The sequence below is a fragment of the Macaca mulatta genome, chromosome X, assembly GCF_049350105.2.
Source record: "Macaca mulatta isolate MMU2019108-1 chromosome X, T2T-MMU8v2.0, whole genome shotgun sequence".
Lineage (NCBI taxonomy): Eukaryota > Metazoa > Chordata > Mammalia > Primates > Cercopithecidae > Macaca > Macaca mulatta.
In genome coordinates, this window is record NC_133426.1 from 81,006,138 (window position 1) to 81,028,261 (window position 22,124).

The 22,124-nt window shown below is 47.6% G+C and overlaps 1 protein-coding gene across 3 annotated transcripts in view; it reads left to right on the forward strand.

The window, feature by feature from the left end:
• Positions 1-2,375: 2,375 nt before the first annotated feature.
• The window catches only part of SLC16A2 (solute carrier family 16 member 2), a 100,362-nt gene continuing 80,613 nt past the window's right edge, over positions 2,376-22,124 (forward strand). For all 3 annotated transcript variants that reach the window (XM_077989443.1, XM_028842413.2, XM_077989444.1), the window contains exon 1: positions 2,376-2,877. In XM_077989443.1, the coding sequence (XP_077845569.1) occupies positions 2,454-2,877 (424 nt within the window). In that variant the 5' untranslated portion in view covers positions 2,376-2,453. The remainder of the gene's footprint in view (positions 2,878-22,124) is intronic.

Here is a 22,124-nt window from a genome sequence, read left to right on the forward strand (position 1 = left end):
CCTTGGCCTTTTAAAATCCTACTCAGCATTCCAGGCCTTGCTGGAACGGTGGCTCACACCTGTAATCCCAACACTTTGGGAGGCCGAAGCAGGTGGATCACTTGAGGTCAGGAGTTTGAGACCAGCTTGACCAACATGGTGAAACCCCGTCTCTACTAAAAATACAAAAATTAGCGGGCGTGGTGGAGCACGACTGTAATCCCAGCTACTTGGGAGGCTGAGGCAGAAGAATCGCTTGAACCAGGGAGCGGCGGTGGCAGTGAGTCGAGATCATGCCACTGCACTCCAGCCTGGGCTACAGAGCGAGACTCTGTCTCAAAAAGAAAAAAAATTTCCAAGCCCATCTTGAACATCACCTCCTCCAGAAGCCCACCGTGATAGTTCTGCCAGATCCTGCCTTCCTTCCTCTGTGATAGTTCAGCCAGATTCTGCCTTCCCTCCTTTGTCTCCTCCCAGGGAGCCTGAAATCTTAGAGTCCTTTGGTGAAACAGGGAGCATGAAGTTTCGTTATATGGAGACCTGCCTTGAATTCTAGCTTGTCCTTGACTTGGCCCATTATCTTAGGCTAATAAATGCCTTGACCTCGTTGCGCCTCAGTTTTCGTGCAAAAAAAAGCAGGCAATAATAAACCTTAGGGCAATAAGGGACGTGCTCTATTTGGGCGATGCCTTCCCTGCTGAGTAGTGTGGCCCTGTGATTTGTGAATTTGACTGATTCCTCTTATATGGCGCCGCAAGTCCCTCAAGACATCTATATCCTTCCTCTCAGCTGGGCCAGCCCTCAGGTGCTTAATGACTGTATTTACAGGCATCTAGCTCAGCCACGCATCCCCGGAGCTGCATCACCTCTGGCTATGCAGTCTTTCACTTATCAGGAGTGTTAATGAGATGCAGGGTAGAAAGGTCTTGCCACTCGCCCGCCCGCTCGTGGAAGCCGAGTAGATTGGTAACCACACCACGACTTCACGTTTACTGCATTAGACGCGCAGACCCTTAGGGGAGGCAGGGCTTCCCGGTATCGCCGAGCGGGCCCTGAGTGCAGAGGCTGGGCGCCCCTGCACACCCCTGCTGAGAGCCTGGCCACCCGAAAGACAGATCCCCCACCTTTCCTTCTTCCTGACCCGGCGCGCTTCCTGGGGAACAAACTCTCCCTTACCCTCAGCGGGGCTGGGGCCTCAGTCTGCGACATACAGTGGGACTCCTAGGTCTGCATGCCTGAGGTGGGCGGAAGGGGGCGGTGGGTGCTGGGAAGACATCCGTCCGCTTGCAGCTCCGCTGAGTCTCCAGCACCTGAAAAGCCGCGGCCAAGGCCCGAGGGACCAGCCCAGCCGAGATATTGGGGGCGGGGCAGCCCAAACCCAAACTGGCGGCTGGACCCGGCTCCAACTCGTCCCTCCCCAGTCCGGGACAGAGAGTCGGGAGGAGCTTGAACTGAGCTTCGGCTCCCGACTGGGCCTGGGCCCGGCTCCCACTGGTGCCACTGCACCTCCCTCCCTTCCTGGCCCAGCTCCTGGCCCACACTCGGCCCTGGCCCGGCCCAGACCCGGCCCTCTGCGGCTCCTCTGGGCTCCAGGTTGGCGCAAACAAAGCCCTGATTGACTGCCCGGAGGGGCGGGCCTCGCTGCATGGCCGCCTCCTCCCCTCCCAGGCCGCCAGGGATTTGCCGGGAAGGGCGGGGGCAGGGGTAGACTCCCGGGGGTGCGCAGGACCGCAGGGGGCCGAGTCCTCTGGCTCAAGAAGATTGTGTTCACCCGCTGTCCGAGGCCCAGGCTGTCCCCTCAGGTCGTCCTCCTCAAGTCCAAGGAGGGACATGGGAGCTCCTGAGGGCAGGGTGGGGTTCCTCGCAGGCCAGCTGTCGTCCTAGGGTCCCCGGGGCCACCTCAGTTGCGGGCTGCTTGTGAGGAAGGAGGGAATGGGAGCAAAGAACAGGAGGGGTCTCCCCGAGGCTAGGGGTTGATCAATGTCGGTTCTAGAGCTTGCGGGGAAAAAGAGGACAGGAGAACAGGATAGTTTGTGCTCTTTCTTTCCATTTTAACTTTTCCTCTAACGGGCGTCCGGGCAAGAACAGGGTTCAGTAGTTTGGGAAGGGAGCTCGGAGAGGCAGTGGCGGCTGGAGTAGGTAGGCGAGTAAAAGGAGGAGGAAGGGCTGGGGAGAAGAGCGAGGCTCTAGCGGCTGCCTGTTGAGGGAGGAAGAGGTGGGGGGTGTGGAGGAGGGGGAGGAGAGAGAGATGACATGGGGAGAGGAGGAGGGGGTTGGACGTGGGAGGAGGAGGAGAGGGCTCGAGGGACCGTCTGTCGCGGGACGGGCTGGCCAGCTGGGGCGCGGAGCCTGGAGGAGGAGGCAGCGCCAGCGGCAGCAGCAGCCCTCCGAGCAGCAGCAGTTGCAGCAGCAGAAACAAGTACCAGCCACACAGCGGCTCCTCTGGCCCAAGCAGCCACAGTCCCCCGGCCGCGATGGCGCTGCAAAGCCAGGCGAGCGAGGAAGCAAAGGGGCCCTGGCAGGAGGCAGACCAGGAACGGCCGGAGCCGGTGGGTAGCCCAGAACCGGAGCCTGAGCCCGAGCCTGAGCCCGAGCCCGTGCCGGTGCCCCCGCCCGAGCCCCAGCCGGAGCCCCAGCCCCTACCGGACCCCGCACCTCTGCCGGAGCTGGAGTTTGAGTCCGAGCGGGTGCACGAACCCGAGCCCACGCCTACGGTGGAGACCCGCGGCACCGCGCGCGGCTTCCAGCCTCCCGAAGGTGGCTTCGGCTGGGTGGTGGTGTTCGCTGCCACCTGGTGCAACGGCTCCATCTTCGGCATCCATAACTCTGTCGGGATCCTCTACTCCATGCTGCTAGAGGAGGAAAAGGAAAAAAATCGCCAAGTGGAGTTCCAAGCAGGTGAGTGGCCCCGCACACCCCACTTGGCATTTTGGGCAAAGGTGGCTGCTCCCGCTGTCACCGACCCCATACCTCCCGGTCCAAGGCGCCCCTCCAATGCACTTCTCCGACTCCTCCCCTTACCCCTTGCCCCTTGCCCCTTTCCCCTTTCCCATGACTCTGCTAGGGTGCGGGTTGCGGGGCTCTGGGCAGCCTCGACTGGGGAGACTAGGTGCAAGGCTTCCCGGGGGTACGAACTGGGACATTCATTGATCATTGGCAAGCAATGGACTTTTTTGGCCCTGGGACAAATCCAGATGCACCTTTCGGGTTTGTTTAAGGTACCTTTGCCCGTGTGTGCTGGGGGAAAATATTTGCAGGACTTTTTTTTTTTTTTTTTTTTTTTTTGGAGGTGGGGAGAAGTCATGAGGAGAGGAAAGTTGAGAGGCGGGGCGGGGTCTGAGAGAAGCACTGTAACGCGGATCTCCGCAGCAGCCCCCCACCCCCACCCCCCGGTTCCTTTGGGGAAGCGGAGGTGTTTTCTGTTAAAAACACTTTAGGAATCCTGATGACTATGAGCGAAGAGTCAAACACATGGCAGGCGTGCGTGTCTGTAGGAGAGAAAGGGAGGGAGGGAGTTAGAGTGGGGGTGTGCGTGCTTCTCTGGCTGCTGCAGTTACGGCCCAGCCGTGCCCGGCAGTCCTCTGCCGCCCGGCGGGAGTGAACGGATCTCCGTGCCCTATGAGCCGAGCCCCAAAGCGGGTGGGGAGGCGGTCTCCGCAGTCTCCTGCCAGAGAGGCGTGAGGCGGCAGGCAGACTGGGCCCTGCTGCTCACTCCGCACCGCCCCCAACCTCAGCCCTGCCTTTCCCCGCACCCCGCGCCTCTCTGCTACCGGTGGGGTGCCTCGTTCGGCCTACAGCCTGAATGCCAGACCCGCCACTCCAGCTTTCGCCTGGGGCTGACTTGATCTCAGAGTTGGGGGGCATAGCCCTCGCTCTCCAGGCCAGTGGACGCAAGACCCCAGGCGTGCGCGCTCTTCGCATTGAGGCCGCCTGTGAGCTGGGAGAAGTCAGAGGAACCATCTCGCTTTCCCAGCAAAGCCGCTGGCGAAATCCCTCAGCAGTTCTGGTGAGGGACTCAGACGAAGACGGGGGATTGGGATGCCCTCTCTGGCAAGGCTTGCTCCCTCTCGTGGCTCCTCAGGACAGCTCGACTCTTGCCACCAGCTCCAACTTCACAACTCAGAATATGTGGCTTTTCGTAGTGTTGCCCTAGGATTGAGGGGTTCCTTCCTCTCGCCAACCTCCACGTATTTCTCCTGCCATTTGAGGGGACCTGGGAATTACTAAGTGAACATAGAAACCTTGAATTCTGTAGTGTCCACCTGTGGATTCCCTGGGCCTTCTCCCACCAATTTCAACTGAGGACTTGTGGTTTTAGTTTGCAGCTTTGCTGGACTTCCCTGGCGGAAGGGGCTTTGGGGATCTTGGTGCCTCAGACCTTGTTGATTCATTGGCACAGCAGCAGTGTGCAGGCCCCGCTGAAGATAGTTCAAGTGTGCGTCAGTGGCTGTCAAAGGAAGTCTCTTGACTACCCAGGCCCACTGTGATGCTGGAGTGGAGGGGTCCTGGGCCAGTGTAGAGCAACTTCTGCAGGGAAGATGGCTGCCACACTCACCCCTGGGATCACCTTTTTTCCTGTTTTGATGCAGTTCAGGGGCCCTTGGGAAAGCAGGCAGTGTAGGGACTCATGCTGTTGCCTAGGTTACCGCCAAGGGCACCTGCTGAGCATTGCCCTGTGGTTGAAGGCAGGCTGTTGGCCTTCAGGATCAGTGAGTGGCAAAGTCTGAGTGAAACTTGATGAGAAGCAGTAGAGGCTAGGCTGAAGCTAGGCCCTGGCATTTATATGGTGTGAGGAGGCCTAGATCTGTGATCTTAGGAGTGTATAATAAAACTTGGAAAAACCACTATTTTACCAGGAAGAGGCTCACTGCTGGGGAACAGACTTCAAAGTAGGTGATCATAGGGGACTCAGGGGGAGGGCTGGCTGGGACTTTCCGGTCAAGACCTCACAGTGCAGCTAGAGGGTGGGGGTGGTAGTGGGGGTGCAGTGGGATATGCAGAGGTGTGGCTAGTGCATACTCTGACACAGACCAGGTCCACTGAGGGGCTGAGGTCACTGGTTTAAAGTATAGTGAGTATAGGTCAGGAAGAAACAGAAAGGAATTTGGTATGTCCCTAGGGTCTCAAAATACTTTGACTTGGGTCCTTGCTGTAGTGTATCTTGAACTCACTGACATTATTTTTGATACTAGAGGCTCTCAGGGATACCACAGCTTTTATTTCGGAAAAGTCAGGAACACTCTACCACATTATGGAGCTCCTAGAAAATCTCATCCTCAGTACTACCTTTCTTGAGCCCTTCAACTTTCCCAAGCAACCATTCAGATCCTGAGATTCTGAATGTGTCTTTGCCTGAAGACACTTTCTGCTGTTTACTCAAAATTTTCCCAGCCATCTGTGCCACAGCACTGGTGTCTCAAAGGGATAGAAGAAGCTAATCGAAGTTTGTATCATTTTTATCAGCCAGTATTTGTCCAATAGCCATTCTGGGAGAAACAGAATGTACACCCCCACACTCAAAGAATTTGGTGTGTAGTCCATTTTTATTAATGTTTGACATGACTTCCATCTCTAAAAGTCTATGAATTTAGTGTTTGGAGGCACCTCGTAACCCAATTTCTCTTTGACTAGGCCTAATATCTTCACAGACCTAAAGCTGTGTTGATTGGCTTAATGGGCGGAAGGTCCTGCAGATGATTGGGATTGTTGTGAGGAAGCCCCACAGAAAGGTAGTTTTTTGTACTTTATTTTTAGAGATGGGATCTTGCTCTGTTGCCCAGGCTGGAGTGCAGTGGCACAGTCATATTTCACTACACCCTCAAATTCCTGGGCGCAAGCAATCCTCCCACATCAGCCTCTCAAGTAGCTAGAACTACAGGCATGCACCACCACCCCCGGCTAATTTTTATTTGTTATTATTTTTTAAAAAAACAGACTCTTGCTGTGTTGCCCAGGCTGGTCTCAAACTCCTGGCCTCGAGCAATCCTACTGCCTCAGCCTCCCAAGTAGCTGGGAAGAAAGGTAGTTTTGATGTTTGAGGAACAGCTCCACATCAGAGTGCCTCTGGGCATGGGAAAAAGCCACAGAAATTAGAAGGGAAATGGGATTCAGGCCTTACTAGAGCATACAATGTGCAGTTTTTGTGGATCCTTTGATGTATGCAGTTTTGTGGTGTCACCAGCTGTATATCTTGTCCCCTCTCTTCACCAGTTTTGGAGGAAAGCCAACTTTCCCTGGGTCCTAGGCTTGGGTGGATTGGCAGGCAAAAGGTTCCTGAGAGGGAGGCAAGTAATCAAAGTCTGGTTTAGTGAAAAAAGAGAAAAGATCAGGAGGGAAATGAACCTGTATTTCTTGCCAAGATCATGGGAAATTTGGGAGTTCCCCAACCCAGACCAAATAGCAGACAGGACAGGAGACAACCAGGCAATTCTGTGGAAAGTAGAGGCCCAAGCATAGCTTCCTAGGGTGGTAGGGGGGCCTTTTTGGAGAAAAGAGGGGAAAGAGAAGCAAGATGCCATTGGTTGTAGGCCCCAGCTCAATATTGGGAGCCTAAGTGAGTTGGAGCTGCAATAGGGTTAGGATTGGGAGTTCAGAAGACAAGGAAGAACAAGCCAGAGTTGCTAACATTGGCTCTATGCTTAAGTCTTTTTAAAAGTACTCCAGAGTAAAACTTGACTGCCAGTCCACCATTGAGCCATAAAATATGGAAGGCATTTTTTTGTTGTTGTTGGGCAGTTTATAAGCATGGTCCTTGTAAGCTCCCAAGGGGAGTCAAGGCTGAGGCTTTCATTACCAGAGAAAGGGACAATGGTCAGGAAGGTTCACTACTAGGCACAAGATAGTTCAGGCTGATGCTCCACTCTGATGGAAACAGAATTTTCTAGGCATAGGGAAGAATGATACACACTGCCTTTGGGTGAACCAAGGGTCCCAAGGATGGGTGGGGCCAGGTAGAGCAGGCTGTCTTTCTCCTTCCCACCTTAGGGATTCATTGCTCAGTGTCTCACTGGACTGTAACACTAAATTGCTGACTTTGGGAGCAAAGTATATTTTGAGCAAATCTGCCCATCTCTTGACTTCAGCTGAAGGCTCTTGACTACTGTCCAGCAGAGCTAGATCAGGTTGGCTTAGCACCTGCTGTGGTGCTTCAAGCCACACAGCCCTTGGCCAGGCATCTCTCAAGTTGTTCCCCTGCCTCCTTTCCAACCAAACGGGATCTTGAACTATGACCATGACTCATACTGAAAGGGATGAGAATAAGAGATTGGGTCATTTGGAGGCCAACCAGGAGGATGCTTGTTTGAGTTGGGGTAGCTGGTTGAGGCTGGATGCCTGGCTCACTGTCCAGTGGCCTCAAATGCTCATTCTAAGTCTAAAAAAGCAAGACCCAGGGCCAAATCTGGACTCCCCAAAGCTGGCGGTCTCAGTGATACCAACTAGGCAGTAACTATGACTTACACAACTTGTGCCCCTAACTTGTTCTGTGACTTTGGACAGGCACTTCACCTCTCTGTATCTCAGTTTATCTATCTATAAAATGAGAGGGTTTGACTAAATAAACTTTCTATCCTTCTAAAATTACGTGATATCTTATTCTTTACTATTCATATGTCATACATTTTGACTCATTTAAGCAAATAAAAGTTTGTTAAGCTGCCTGAATGACAGTGAGGATGGGTTGGGAGAAGATTGGGAAAGCAAGGAAAAGCCATCATTTCCCCACGTCATTTGTATTTAAAGACTATGGGGCTGCCCATGGGTATAGATGTGTTTAAAATTTACCCATTCCTTTTTACTCAGTATGTAAGGGCAACCCTGCATGTGGAGCTGCTTCTTCTAGAGTGTCCTGGTTGGTATGGAGCTGGGTCTCCAAGAGAACTCCCTCAATTTGGCCTGCTACAGGCAAGCAGGGTGGGTCTGTATGCTGCTGTTTTCCAGCATTTGAACCTGTTCCTCAAAAGCATTAAATTATAAACATTTCCTCAAGCCTCAGTTTGGACCCCTCTTCTGAAATTTAATTTCTCACAGCACAGTCTTATTTCTCAGAAATGCATAGTCAGTGTGACCTTGATTTGCTGTTACTTCCAGCTAGCAGAGGAAACGGATTCCTAGATGGGGTTCCCTTCAGAGGTCTTCAAACAGGGCATTTTGTTAGCTGGCTCAGGGCCACTGCCTGGATCCTGCTGTGGTGGGGTTGGGAAAGGTTGCTACTGTGATCCTGGAGAAGGCCCCATTAGATGTCCACAATCCCAGGGTCAATTGTAGGATCAGGGCTTAACTGAGAGTGTGCTTAGGGAAGTAGTAGGCACAGAAGTCTCTTTCCTTTTCCTTGGATGTCATTGGCAGTATTGCCTCAAGCCCATGAAGAGTAAACAAGCAGCTGGACTGTCAACATTTGTAGAATTACATAAAGCATGCCATCTCAACCTTTCGAGCAGAGCAGTTTCCCAGGAAGATGCACTGCTTTTCCCACCAGCCTCATTTTATGGTTTTGTTGCATTTTGAAAAGGTAAAAACTATTCTTTTCAGATTGTGTGAACTATGGAGTGGGACGTCCTGTCTTGAAAGGAGTTGTCTCACCTGAGATTGAATGATTGAACCCTAGAGAAAAGGCTTTGTTCTACACATACACACATGTGTGCACGTGCACACACATACATACACATCCTATGCCCTATACCCTAAGCCATAGATTATGAATATTCTATCTGAAATAAGTCATTTCTCATCTGTTCATGGAATTAGGTGTACCAGAGGCTTCTATAAAGATTATGCTGGGGCCGGGTGCGGTGGCTCAAGCCTGTAATCCCAGCACTCTGGGAGGCCGAGGCAGGTGGATCAGGAGGTCAGGAGATCGAGACCATCCTGGCTAACACAGTGAAACCCCGTCTCTACTAAAAAATACAAAAAACTAGCCGGGCGAGGTGGCGGGCGCCTGTAGTCCCAGCTACTTGGGACGCTGAGGCAGGAGAATGGCGTAAACCCGGGAGATGGAGCTTGCAGTGAGCTGAGATCTGGTCACTGCACTCCAGCCCGGGTGACAGAGCAAGACTCCGTCTCAAAAAAAAATAAAAAATAATAAATAAATTTAAAAAATAAAGGCTGGGCGCAGTGGCTCACGCCTGTAATCCCAGCACTTTGGGAGGCCGAGGCGGGCGGATCACAAGGTCAGGAGATCGAGACCATGGTGAAACCCCGTCTCTACTAAAAATACAAAAAATTAGCCGGGCGCGGTGGCGGGCGCCTGTAGTCCCAGCTACTCAGGAGGCTGAGGCAGGAGAATGGCGTGAACCTGGGAGGCGGAGCTTGCAGTGAGCCGAGATCGGGCCACTGCACTCCAGCCTGGGTGACAGCGTGAGACTCCGTCTCAAAAAAAAAAAAAAAAAAGATTATGCTGTACTAGTGCAAAGGAACCAGACTAAGAAGCTTGCTAGGTGAGGGTGATGAAGAGTATGGCCAGCCTGGGTTGTACCTCTTGAGTTGGACCCATTTGCAACTCCCCAGCAGTGGGACTGGGAAACTTTATTGCAAGTTTTTTTCTGCCTTCATCCTCCTGTATCTCTCCCAGTATTCAAAGATTACTGGGAAGCGGGTTTAGGCAACCCCAGCTCTCTCTGGCTTTAGGGGTGACAGAAGACTAAACCTAGGGGGATTTCATCACCTGCCTGAAGTTGGGTGCTACGGTAGATAATGTGAAATCGCTTGACACCTCCTTGTGGGTGGGGAATGTGGCCTGTTTGGGTGGCTTGAGGAAGTGCAGCCTCTTCACCCTAGGAGTCTCACCCTCTTTTATCCTCTGCTTCGCTCCAGTTTCCAGCATTGGTGGGAGAAGGGATGAAATTGGCTGTCCCAATCACATATTTTCTCAGCTTCTCCTACTTCCACAATGCATTTTTTATCATGTTTGCTATATGTGCCATACCCTTTTCTCCCAGTATTGTTCTCTCTCTTCTTTTTCTTCCTACTGCTCAGTTACAGGAACAATTGGGGTTTGGGATGTTGTATAGGCCCAACTCCTGCCAGAGTCACAGGCCCACTCCTACACATCCTACAGAGGCCTCCCTTCCCCCTTTCCCCTTCCTTTCCTCTCTTACTTTCCATTTTCTGGGTGAAGGGTGACTTTTGATGGAGCACTCAAGAGTGTGGAAGCCATTACCTCTGGATTTTTTGCATTAAGATAGCTGCTATGACACCCTTTTTGTCACTTCCACACCTCTTTCCACAGCCCTAGTAACCCAGCTCAGGAGATAGTATTGTAGAAAGTCTTACTCAATAATATTCAACAAATGTCCTCATTACTTGTGTTCCTTTCTTTTCAAATCCTGACTATCATTGTCCCCCATCTCCTGGGCCAACTGAACTTCCAGAGATTTCATATTGGTTTTTGGTAGCTTCAGTGTTTCTGGTTCATTCTGTTTTGAGCCCCCGACATCTATTTTCTTGCCAAAACTGCTGCACAATTGGTTGTAGAGGGGTCAGAGAAGGGAGAAGACAGACATTTAAGTCCTAACTAGAGTCAAAAGTGCCTTTACAGGAAGACTGCTCCAGCCCAGGAGGTTGAGGCTACAGTGAGCCATGATCACACCACTGCACTTGTCTCAAAAACAAAAAGAAAGAAAAAGAAAAAAATAAGCCGGGCCCAGTGACTCAAGCCTGCAATCCCAGCATTTTGGGAGGCTGAGGCAGGAAGATCACTTGAGTCCAGGAGTTTGAGGCCAGCCTGGGCAACAAAGGGATACCCTGTCTCTACAAATTTTTTTTTTTAATCTAGCCTGGCATAGTGGCACATGCCTGTAGTCCCAGGTATTTGGAAGGCTGAGATACTAGGATCACTTGAGCCCAGGTAGTTGAGGTTGCAATGAGCCATGATCACACCACTGCACTCCAGCCTGGGTGACAAGTGAGACCCTGTCCAAAAAAAAAAAAAAAGTGCCTTCAGGGAGGGTGGAGCTGGAGGAGCGAAGCTCCCAGTTTAGTTGCTGTTCTGCTTTTACACAGCTGAAGGGGAAAAGAAAGGGAAATGTTGCCAAACAAGCAGTGCCCACACCATCTTTTTCCTCAACTTAACCCATGGATCTGCTCACCCACCCGCTTATCCAGACTGGAAGGATATATGCATGCACTCATGTGTCCAGACCTATGTGTGTGTGTGTACAGCAGGGTGTGCGATGTCTGTCCAAGCCAATTAGCACAGTTACTTAGAATATGGTGCCTATGAGACTGAGGTCACAGGTTCAGTCACTTGTTCAAGTAACTGAGCTTCATACAAAGAAAAGAGCTATTCCTTTGTTCATGGCCCATGTCACTTGTGTGGAGCTGTCACTAATGCTAGGGGAGACCAGGTAGAAGAATAGAGATGACTTCTTATAAGCCTTCCCTGCTACTGGGAAAAAAATGTGAAGCACACAGCCTAATGATGGCTGCTCTGCTGCATTCCACGGTGGAGTTTTGCTGACATTTACCTCCTTACATCTGCCTAATATTCACTCTAATAAGTATAATAATAGTGGTGGTAGTAATAGTAATAATAATTGCTAACATTTATTTTACATTTAGCAATTAAGTCTGTGCAAGGCACTATACTAAGCACTTTACATGTACCAACTCATTTTAGTTCTCAACAACCTTATGAGGTAGGTACCATTATTTCCTCTATTTCACAGATAAAGAGAAACACACAAATTAAGTAACTTGCTCAAACTCATAGCAGATAATGGCTGAGCCAGGATTTGGACCCAAACAGTCTGAGTTTAGAACTCTTGCTTTTAGACCTTACCTAAGACATAGTGAAGATGTAGGGGGCAACTACCAAGGGAGTTGCAGTTTTTCATTCCTGTACCTTCCGGCATCCTTATGACTCAAGGATAAAAAGAGATGACCAAGAAGGGGTTAATAAATCAAAAGATTGATAGTTTCATGATACATGGCATACTCCTCTAACTACCCAGTTTACTCTACCCAGATTTGTACGCAAAGGGTCATAATTCTTGAGTCCCAAAAGTCCATAGAAACTCTCTTCAAAATGCAAATCAAAACCGCAATGAGATACCATCTCACACCAGTCAGAGTGACTATTATTAAAAAGTCAAAAAATAGGCCGGGCGCGGTGGCTCACGCCTGTAATCCCAGCACTTTGGGAGGCCGAGGCGGGCGGATCACAAGGTCAGGAGATCGAGACCATCCTGGCTAACACTGTGAAACCCCGTCTCTACTAAAAATGCAAAAAATTAGCCGGGCGAGGCGGCGGGCGCCTGTAGTCCCAGCTACTCGGGAGGCTGAGGCAGGAGAATGGCGTGAACCCGGGAGGCGGAGCTTGCAGTGAGCCGAGATCGCGCCACTGCACTCCAGCCTGGGCGACTAAGCGAGACTCTGTCTCAAAAAAAAAAAAAAAAAAAAAAAAAAAAAAAAAAAAAAAAAAAAAAAAAAAAAAAAGTCAAAAAATAACAGATACTGGTAAGGTTGTGTAGAAAAAGGAACATTTATACACTGTTGGTGGAAATGTGAATTAGTTCAGCTGGAAACAGTTTGGAGTTTGCTGTTGTTGTTGTTGTTGTTGTTGTTGTTTTGAGACAGTGTCTCACTGTCGCTCAGGCTAGAGTGCAGTGGCGCGATCTCAGCTCATTGCAGCCTTGACCTTCCAGACTCAAGGGATCTTCCCACATCGGCCTCCCAAGTAGCTGGGACTACAGGTGCACACGACCATACCCAGCTAATTTTTGTATTTTTTGTAGAGATAGGGTTTCTTCATGTTGCCCAGGCTGATCTCAAACTCTTGGACTCAAGCCATCCACCCTCCTTGGCCTCCCAAAGTGCTGAGATTACAGGTGTGTGCCACTGCACCCAGCCTCAGTTTAAAACAGAACTACCGTTTGACCCAGAAATCCCATTACTGGGTTCATAGCCAAAGGAAAACAAATCATTCTACCAAAAATGACACATCCCTATGTATGTTCTTTGCAGCACTATTTACAGTAGCAAAGACATGGAATCAACCTAGGTGCTCATCAATGGTGGATCAGATAAACCAATTGTGGTAGATATACAACATGAAATATTATGCAGTCATAAAAAGAATGAAATTATGTCATTTGCAACAACATGGATGCAGCCAGAGACCATTATCTTAAGTGAATTAACAAACAGAAAACCAAATACTGCATGTTCTCACTTATAAGTGAGAGCAAAACATTGAGTATACATGGACATAAAGATGGGAACAATAGACACTGGAGACTACTAGATGGGGAAGGTTGGGAAGGGGATGAGAGTTTAAAAACTACCTATCAGGTACCATGCTCGCTACCTGGGTGACATGATCATTCATACGCCAAACCTCAGCAACGTGCAATTTACCCATGTAACAAACCTGCACATGTACACCTGAACCTAAAATAAAAGTGGAAAAAGAAACTGTCTCTTCTTGTTTAGCCCTGAACAAGTCACATAACTTTCTGGGCTTCAGTATTCTTATCTACAAAATAAGACAAACAGTATCTACTTTAATAAGACTATGAAGGGTCAAATGAAAGTGTGAGTATGTGAAAGATCTTTATAAATTACGAAGTGGTTATTATTAATATTATTATCCTTTTCCAGCCTCTAAAAACAGAGTCCCTATACATTTCTCTAAATGTTTCTCTAAGTATTTCCTCCCCATCTCCCACCTTCCCACTCCATATTTTCCATCTCCCCACTGTATTCTTCTGCAATTTGACCCCTGTGTCCTGTAGCTAAATACTAGCTGTTTTCTTTGTTCCTCAGTTCTCTGAGAGCCCAGGGAGAGGAGGGGCCAGATCCTAGGTCATATACATTCAAGGAAGCAAGGCATGTTGAAATATTTACAGCACTTGGCAGGAGCTCACAAACCTCCCTACAAGTCAAGGACTGAGTTTTTTTAGTAGGAGTTGCTAGGGGTTGGGGGCAGATGGTGGGGTGGAGTTAGGGTGTCACTTCCTCCCGAGGATCTCTCACAGAGCCTCTGTTCTCCTGCAGGTAATGAAGAATAAGGAAAGGGATATTTAGGGTCAGAAGGTCTGGGCCAGGGGACATCAAGCATAGAAGGAGCTTTGCTCCTTTGTATTCAGCTTTGGAGTGGGCCAGTTTCCTTGTGTTCTAAACAGGATAGCCCCAGAGAACAGAGGCCACAGAATTGTGGCCTTCACAAAGAAGGACTGCAAAAGCAGTTTTGATTAAGCATTTCAATGGCCACTAAGGGAGTTTTCATTAAGACAAGCTAGTAGGCAAATCAGAACAAAAATGTTTTGCTTTTTTGTTGCAAACAACAAAACAAAATTCCTAAACCCGTCTTTAAGACTAAGATTTCAAGTATACTAGGACTCACCATATTGATTTTCAGTAATTTAAATGCCTTCTGATCTGGAAGGCATTTTAGAGATCACATAATCTTACTCCCTCTGGTTCCCATCTTAAAGGTGGAAAACAGACCTGGAAATACGTGACTTTAATCAGCACTGTGGGTAGACGCTTGTAATAGAGGTTGGTTTGTCAGAGGACTGGGGAATAAGGGGTAGGCTGCTGTCACATTAGGAGTTCCCCAACTCAATCACTGGCATTCTTCTTCCCTTTCTCTCTCCCTGAACTTTTCAAAGTCAATCCCCAGGCACTACTTTGTGGAAAGAGATGGAGACAAAATTCAAAAGGTATGATGGTGAAAAGTCTCTTTCCCAGTCCTATCTCCCAGCCACCCTGTTTCCCTCCCTAAAGGCCACCAGTGTTATCTGGTGTGTCCCTTCAGAGATACTCTGTATACGTACAAGTAATTGTGTGTGTGCACACATGTGTGTGTATACTCTACCCTTAATACTTTCAAGTTTTACTATAAAGAGCACACAGGCCAGACGTGGTAGCTCACACCTGTAATCCCAGAACTTTGAGAGGCCGAGGTGGGTGGATCACTTGAGGTCAGGAGGTTCAAGACCAGCCTAGCCAAAATGGTGAAATCCTGTCTCTACTAAAAAATATAGAAACTAGCCGGGCACGATGGTGTGCACCTGTAATCCCAGCTACTTGGGAGGCTGAGGCAGGAGAATTGCTTGAACCCAGGAAGCGGAGGTTGCAATGAGCTGAGATTGTGCCACTGCACTCCAGCCTTGGCAACACAGTGAGACTCTGTCTCAAAAAAAAAAAAAAAAAAGTACCCGTGCAGATTTCTTACGTGGGTAAATTATGTGATGCTGAGGCTTGGGGTCTTAATGATCCTATCATCCAAGCCATAAGCATAGTACACAGCAAGTGGTCCTTCAGCCCATGCACCCCTCCCTCCCCTGTCTAGTGATCCCCACTGTCGATTGTTCCCATCTTTACAATCATGTGTATTCAATGTTTAGCTCACACTTATAAGAACATGTGGTGTGCCCTACTTTTAAAGTACAAATGGTAGGCTACCATCCACCTTATCCTCCAGCTTGCTTTTCATACTTCGAACTATATTTTGGTACATTAAGTTCATAAAGTTTTCACTTTTTTAATGATTGTACCATATTCCATTTTATGGCCATATCACAATTTATTTAATAAACACCTTACATTCAGGCTGTTACTAACCTTTGACTATGGGGCTTTAGTGTCAAACAGTGCTAGATTCTGCTTACTTTCCGAATGACTTGCCTTGACAAAGTTTTTAAACTTCTTGGAGTCTAAGCTTTCTCATACATAAAATAAGTATAATAATACCATCTGTCATTGCTGGTGTGGAGATTAAATGAGATGAGGCATGTAAAACATCTAGCATACAGCCTGGCATGTACTAGGTGTTCACTAAGTGTTTGTGCTCTCCCTGCTCACAAGCCCTCCCTATACCTTCCACCTCCAATTCAATTAATATTGGTTCAATTCAAGTCAATAGGTCTTTGTTCTATGTTAGGCTGGACCTTGGATGCACCAGAGAAGGAAAAGGGTCCCTCAAGAAGTATATGATTCCTTTGAGAAGACATAACACACCAAACAACTACAGTTGTGCTAAGTAGTTAAAAAAAAAGTGTGTATATTACACTGAATGCAATTTTCATGTGGTGATCTGGAAAAAGAGAAATGATTGTGAGGGCATGAGGCATCAAGGCCCTGGTAGAGTTGGAATTTGAAATAGGATTTAGCTAAGTGGAGAATTGGGCAGTGGCAGAGTCGGGGCTGAGAATTGGACAGTTCGGCTGTTGCTTGGATTCTGGGTCTTTGCCCTCTGGCAGCCTAGTGAGTCACTGTTCCCCATTAGGCCTTACCCAGCAGGTGGGGTGGAGTGGCATGAGGAGAGGAAAATACTGAGGACATTTGGGGAGAAGGACATGGGGAGGGGGGATGTTTGGGCACTGGGCCACAGAATGAGGTGCCTACAGATGGTTTGTGGCACAGCCCACTCAGCCCACACCACCTGCTCTTCCATGTCAGCCACCCAAGTGCATTTCTAAGAGGTCCAAGGAAAAGAAGAGCATAAGTAGCAGCAGCTCTCAACCCCTCACTCTGTGTCCCAAACAGGTCCCCAGACCCGTAAGCCCTAGGAGAGGAAAGAATATTGAATGATAATAATCCCCTCTGTGTGTGGGATATTGTAGTTTACATCTTAGTTTGCATTGATACTTGCAACAGAGGCAGTTATGAAATAAAATACCCAATTGAATTTCATTATGTGCCAACATCTTTGGTCACATCAAGTGCTATGTTGGGAGTTTCTGGAAAATGAAAAGTCAATGTGGTTTGTATTAGTTAGGGAAAAGTTCACTGCAGTGAAGGACTGTATAGAGATTCATATTCCCACTTTACGGTTGCAGAAAGTGGATAGCATTTTCATTGAGGGCAAGTGAGTGCCCTGAGGTAATACATTTAATATTTAACAGATTGAGCCCAGGAGTTTGAGGCTGCAGTGAGCTCTAATGATGCCACTGCACCCTAGCCTGGACAAAAGAGCAAGATCCCATCTCTAATATTGGATCTGGGACTACAACCCAGGCTTCCCAATTCCATGTTCTATTGGGGGAAGAAATGTAGAAGCTACCTGAAAGGTGTAATAAAATTTTTCCTAAACTTAGTAGTAGCTTAAAGTTTAAGTGTATGGGTAAGAAGCAGTATAGTATGATGAAACAAAGAACTGAGAGTCTAAAAGTTCAGGGGCTCATGAAAGGAAAGATCTGGGCATAAATAATGCCTGCTGGCTGGGATCAAGAAAGAGCACTGGACTAAGAGTCAGGAGACCTGGGTTCTTGTTCTGGCTCTGTTACTGGTTATTTTTCTGACCCTGCCAAGTCCCTTCTCCTTTCTCAATTTCAAATTTCTCCACTTATGAATTGGGAAAGTTGAATTTCCCAGAGACTTCGTGACACTTAGAACCAATGGTACCTGTAAACCAAGGAGGCCTTGGGAGCTTCCTGACAAGGGGCTGAGGGTGATGGAGAGTGGTGAGGTCGTGAGTGGAAGAGAACTTCTCTGATGAAAATGGAAAACAGATCCTCTCAAATTTGAGCAAAGGTGAGTTTTGGAAAGGGTATCTATCTCATAGTCTCTATCCTATATCCTTGGAGAATTCTATCCAAGAGAGGGGAAAAAGAAAGTGTGTGTGTGTGTGTGCGTGCGTGCGCATGTGCAAGTGAGCAAGAATCTCAATGCGAAGCTGATATTTGGTGGGACAGATTGTGATATGCTGAGTCAATATCTCTGGAAATCTCTCTTTAATAATCTCCACTTTAAGATCACTTTTCTAAGATGTTGGTTTTACTTTTAGAAAGGGGTTTGTGTCTTATGGGTAAGATACTATTGAAAGTCCCCCTTTCATGGAGCCCACTTGAGTGAGCCATGCTGTCTGGATTAATCCTGGCTCCACCATTCATTAGCTGTATGTTGTGGTAAGGCACTTAAACTCTCTGTGCCTCTATTTCCTCATCTGTAACAGGAAGATAGCAAGAGTACTTACCGTGTAGAGTTGTTAAATGAGTTGATATCTGTATCTATATATGTATCTTCAGCTAGCTAGCTTAGAACAGTGCCCGGCATATGCAAAGTACTATGTAAATGTTTCCTATTCTTATTATCTACTGAGTAGACTACACCTCATGCATCTATACAGCTGCGTTTCACAGTGCAAGTATGACCCCCAAGTGAGCCCAAAGGAGCTCAGTATTACCCAGTCAGAAATTTAGGGGGTTGGGGCTTGCTTATCAAGGTACCTTATCAAGGCTGTTCTGATGTTGGCCACACCTAGGACCAGATTAAGATCTTTAGAGGTTCTAAATACTGTTTTACTGACGGCCAAATTCTGAAATAATTAAATCTATGTTTTTCTCATTTGATGGTGGTCCTGCTTCACTGGTGCCCTAAGCTCATGCTCATCCATCTATTGGATAATCCTGTACTGGCCACGCCAGCCTGTATGCTCCTCCCTATGCTCTGGAGGGAACCAATGACTAAGAGGGGCCTACACATTCACAAAGAACAGTTTTGAACCCAAGCAGCTCCATCCACAGCGGGGTGCCCTGCATCCCAGCTTCTGAGAGCTTAACCTGCCAAGCCTCGTGACCTTCTTGCCGGTTGGGACCTCCCATCCTGTTACTTGGAAGGATGGTTTATCTTCTGGGGCCAGGGGAAGAGAAGGACAAATGCCTGGAAGTCCAAATAAGGTCCCCTGCAGGAAGCTCTAAATATTAGCAAGTTAAAGTTCTAGTGACAAGTTCAGATGACTGAACATGGTCATGATACAAAAGAGGAATGTGTGAGGCTCTTTTGCCTCCACATGACAAGGAGATCAAGCTTCTCCCCTGAACCCTAACTTGTTCAAGGATTTCAGATCAGTGTTCCTGGAAAACTTGGAGTCACTATCAGTATCTTCATTACCCTACACATCTTGGCCAGGTTCTAACCATCCAAATGGTGAAGAGTACAGTTTTATGTTCCAAGAGCCAGTGTTTTTTGCCTTAACCTAGATATTTTGCCTATGGAAAAACTAGTCAAAAGCAAGGTTTCCTTAGATCCACTGACCAAATAGCTGCAGGGACCTGGTGGCCTGGATAAGGGAGGTCAGCAGGACTCCAGACAGGTTTATGCTGCCTTGCCCAGGGATGTCGCCACTTACATTCAGGCCTGCCTTCCTCACAGAATATCTCAAACATGGAAAGCTCAAGTGAAACCGGTCAGACCAGATGTTGACAGCCTGCAGCTTTTAGGAAGAGAAGATAGATAGATCCACAGGCAGCCAGAAGAGAGAATAGGGAGGTAAAAAACCTAGTGTTCCAGCTCCTAATCACAGGACCCCCACCCCCATCACACACCTATGGGCTCCAGCATATCACTTGCTTAAGAAGGCAATGGCTCATCTGTGTCCCATGAGTACATCTGGTTATTATCTTCAGGTGAGACCACCCAACCTAAAGGCTACTTTCCAGGCCATGGCTCAACAGAGACTAACATTTGCCTTGAGGCTCTCTTTTTAAAAATGGAATCTGTTTTTAGCACTAACGGAAAAGTTGGCCTTGGAGTGGGCAGTCATAAAGAAGACCCCAATGTTCAACTCTCCTTTGCCTCACTTTTCCACATGCTTTGTGGTATAGGGTAAGGCACAAGATCTTATAACAGACAGACCAGTGTTAGAGTCCTGGATTTGCCATTTACCTGATCTGCAATCTTGACCAAGTCTGAGCCTCACTCCCTATCTGTGAAAAAGGGACAACGGGAGCATCATAATCCCTACCTCACAGTCTTATGATGAGGTTCAAATGAAAAGATGGATGTGAAAGCCCTTTGAAAACAGCTTTGAATTATCATCATGATTACCACATACATAAGTTTATCTGTAGACTTGCACATGTGCTTATGCATGTATAGCCAGATTGATATACCACCCATGACACACACATGCATAAGCAACCACTTATATGTACAAAACTACACATACATCTGATCTTAAGCCTGAACTCATGACATAGACAATTAAAAGTGCATACACATACACATTTATCCACGTGGATATCCTTTCTCCTTCTCTCACACACATATACTCACACAGACAAATGTATATGTATCTCTGTAAGTGTGTGCGTGCATATGTGCATACATCTACAGCCTCATAGCTATATACGTGAGTGTACCATACCCTTCAGCTTCTCCCTAGACAATCCAGTTTTCTGGGGGTCTGACAAAGGCCCTGTTTGTAAATTCCTCCACTTGATACTGATAATATCCCTTTTGCCCTTGCTGACGCTTCTTCTCTGCCTCCACTTTGTTTGCAGAGTAGCACAGCTGCTGCAAAAATTCAAGCTGTAGTATGTGACATACACATGTCTGGAGAACATGGATCCTTGTCCAGTTGCTCTTTGAATAGCACTACGATTCTAGCCTGCACAACATATTTATAGCCATGTTTGCAAAGAGCTGACAGCATTTTCAGACTTTTTTCAAAACGTTGTTAATCCAGCCACAAAAATAGTCACTGGCCCACATGCCCCAAAGCTAAAAGAAATTGGGCAGCATGCCTAATGAAAATTAGTCACAGAGCCTCAATGAAGTTGAAGTTGAATCAAGCTCTCTCTCTCTCTCTCTATCTGGCTAGCTCTTTCTTTTATTTTCCTTCCTTCCTTCCTTCCTTCCTTCCTTCCTTCCTTCCTTCCTTCCTTCCTTCCTTCCTTCCTCCCTTCCTTCCTTTTTTTTGAGACAGGGCTCACTCTGTCCCCCAGGCTGGAGTGCAGTGGTGTGATCATGGTTTACTGCAGCCTTGATCACCTGGGCTCAGGTGATCCTTCCACCTCAACCTCCTTGTGTAGCTGGGACTACAGACATACACCACCATGCCTGGCTAATTTTCTTTTTTTCTTTTTTTTTTTTTCTTTTTTTTTTTTGTAGAGATGAGGTCTCACTGGTCTCAAACTCTTAGGTTCAAGTGATCCTCCTGCCTCAGCCTCCCAAAGTGTTGGGATTACAGGTGTCACCCACCACACCCAGCCTCACTCTTGCGCTCTCTCTCTCTTTTCCCTTCCTGCCCTCTCTTTGCCACTGCTTTTTATTCTAAGGATCTCTAAGCCTAGGGTGTGTGTGGTAGCGGAGTGGGGGTGGTACCATGAAGTATATTTGCTTCAAAGAGGTGCTGGGGTCATTAGAGCCTAATGTTTTGGAGAGACAGGGAGGAGGAAGAGGGAAAAAAGAGGGAAAAGTAAGGGTATTGAGGATTATAAACAAGAGGAACATAGTTGGGGCATTAAATGAGGTGAGACAAAAAGGAGAAAAGTTACACCCACTTTGAGGCCAACTAGAATTTTGGTGGCTGGATAACTTCTCAAACCAAATGGCAGAGTCCTTCAGCCTCCCCTCAATCACTAGAATGTGGGCTAGAAAATTGTTTTGCTTATTTGCAAGGTTGGAACAAAAAAGAATTCTTAGTGATAGAGCTGAAAAGTTAAGCATGGTTAGAGAGCAAGATGGTTTCTCAGGAAGAGAGAGGCCTGGGCTTCATGTAATAGGCTCATCTTAGATGGCCCAGCCATGACCAGGGTGAGGAGGGTTTTAGAGAGGGAGTAGGATTATCATATCATTTATTGTCCAAATTGGGACACTTTTGAGGGTGAAAGAGAACACTATTAATATTTTTGTTGGAACCACAGGCATAAACTAGAATTGTCCCAGGAAAACCAAGATGTGTGTTCACTGTAAGTTTAGAACAAATTGCTCCAGCTTGCCAGGAAAGGGCAAACTATAAGGGCTCCTCGCAAGACGTCTTTTAAAAAGGTGCGTATGTGTTTTGTTTTGTTTTGTTTGTGTGTATATGTGTGTGTGTGTGTTGGTTTGGGCAGTAGAGAGTAGGGCAGGGAGATTATTCAGCTTTTTCAGCCTTGGGACTGGAGATTGTTTACTCTGAATATAAATTTCTTTTTCTTTCTTTCTTTTTTTTTTTTTTACTGCTGTACATAAATATGTAATGGAGCTCTTAGCCAAGTGTGTTTATTTCCTGGTCAACTTCAGAAGAGAAGAGAAGAGAGAGAGAGTCAACTGTGGTGTGTGGTTTTGTGTATTGTGTGTATGTGTTTGTGTCAAAGCTGTGAAAGTATGTATGTATATGAATGGGATTATAAGTATATCCAACTGTGTGTAACTATGGGCATGCATGTAGATGTGGATGTGTGTGGACGTGAACATGGATGTGGTAAGAATAAATGAGG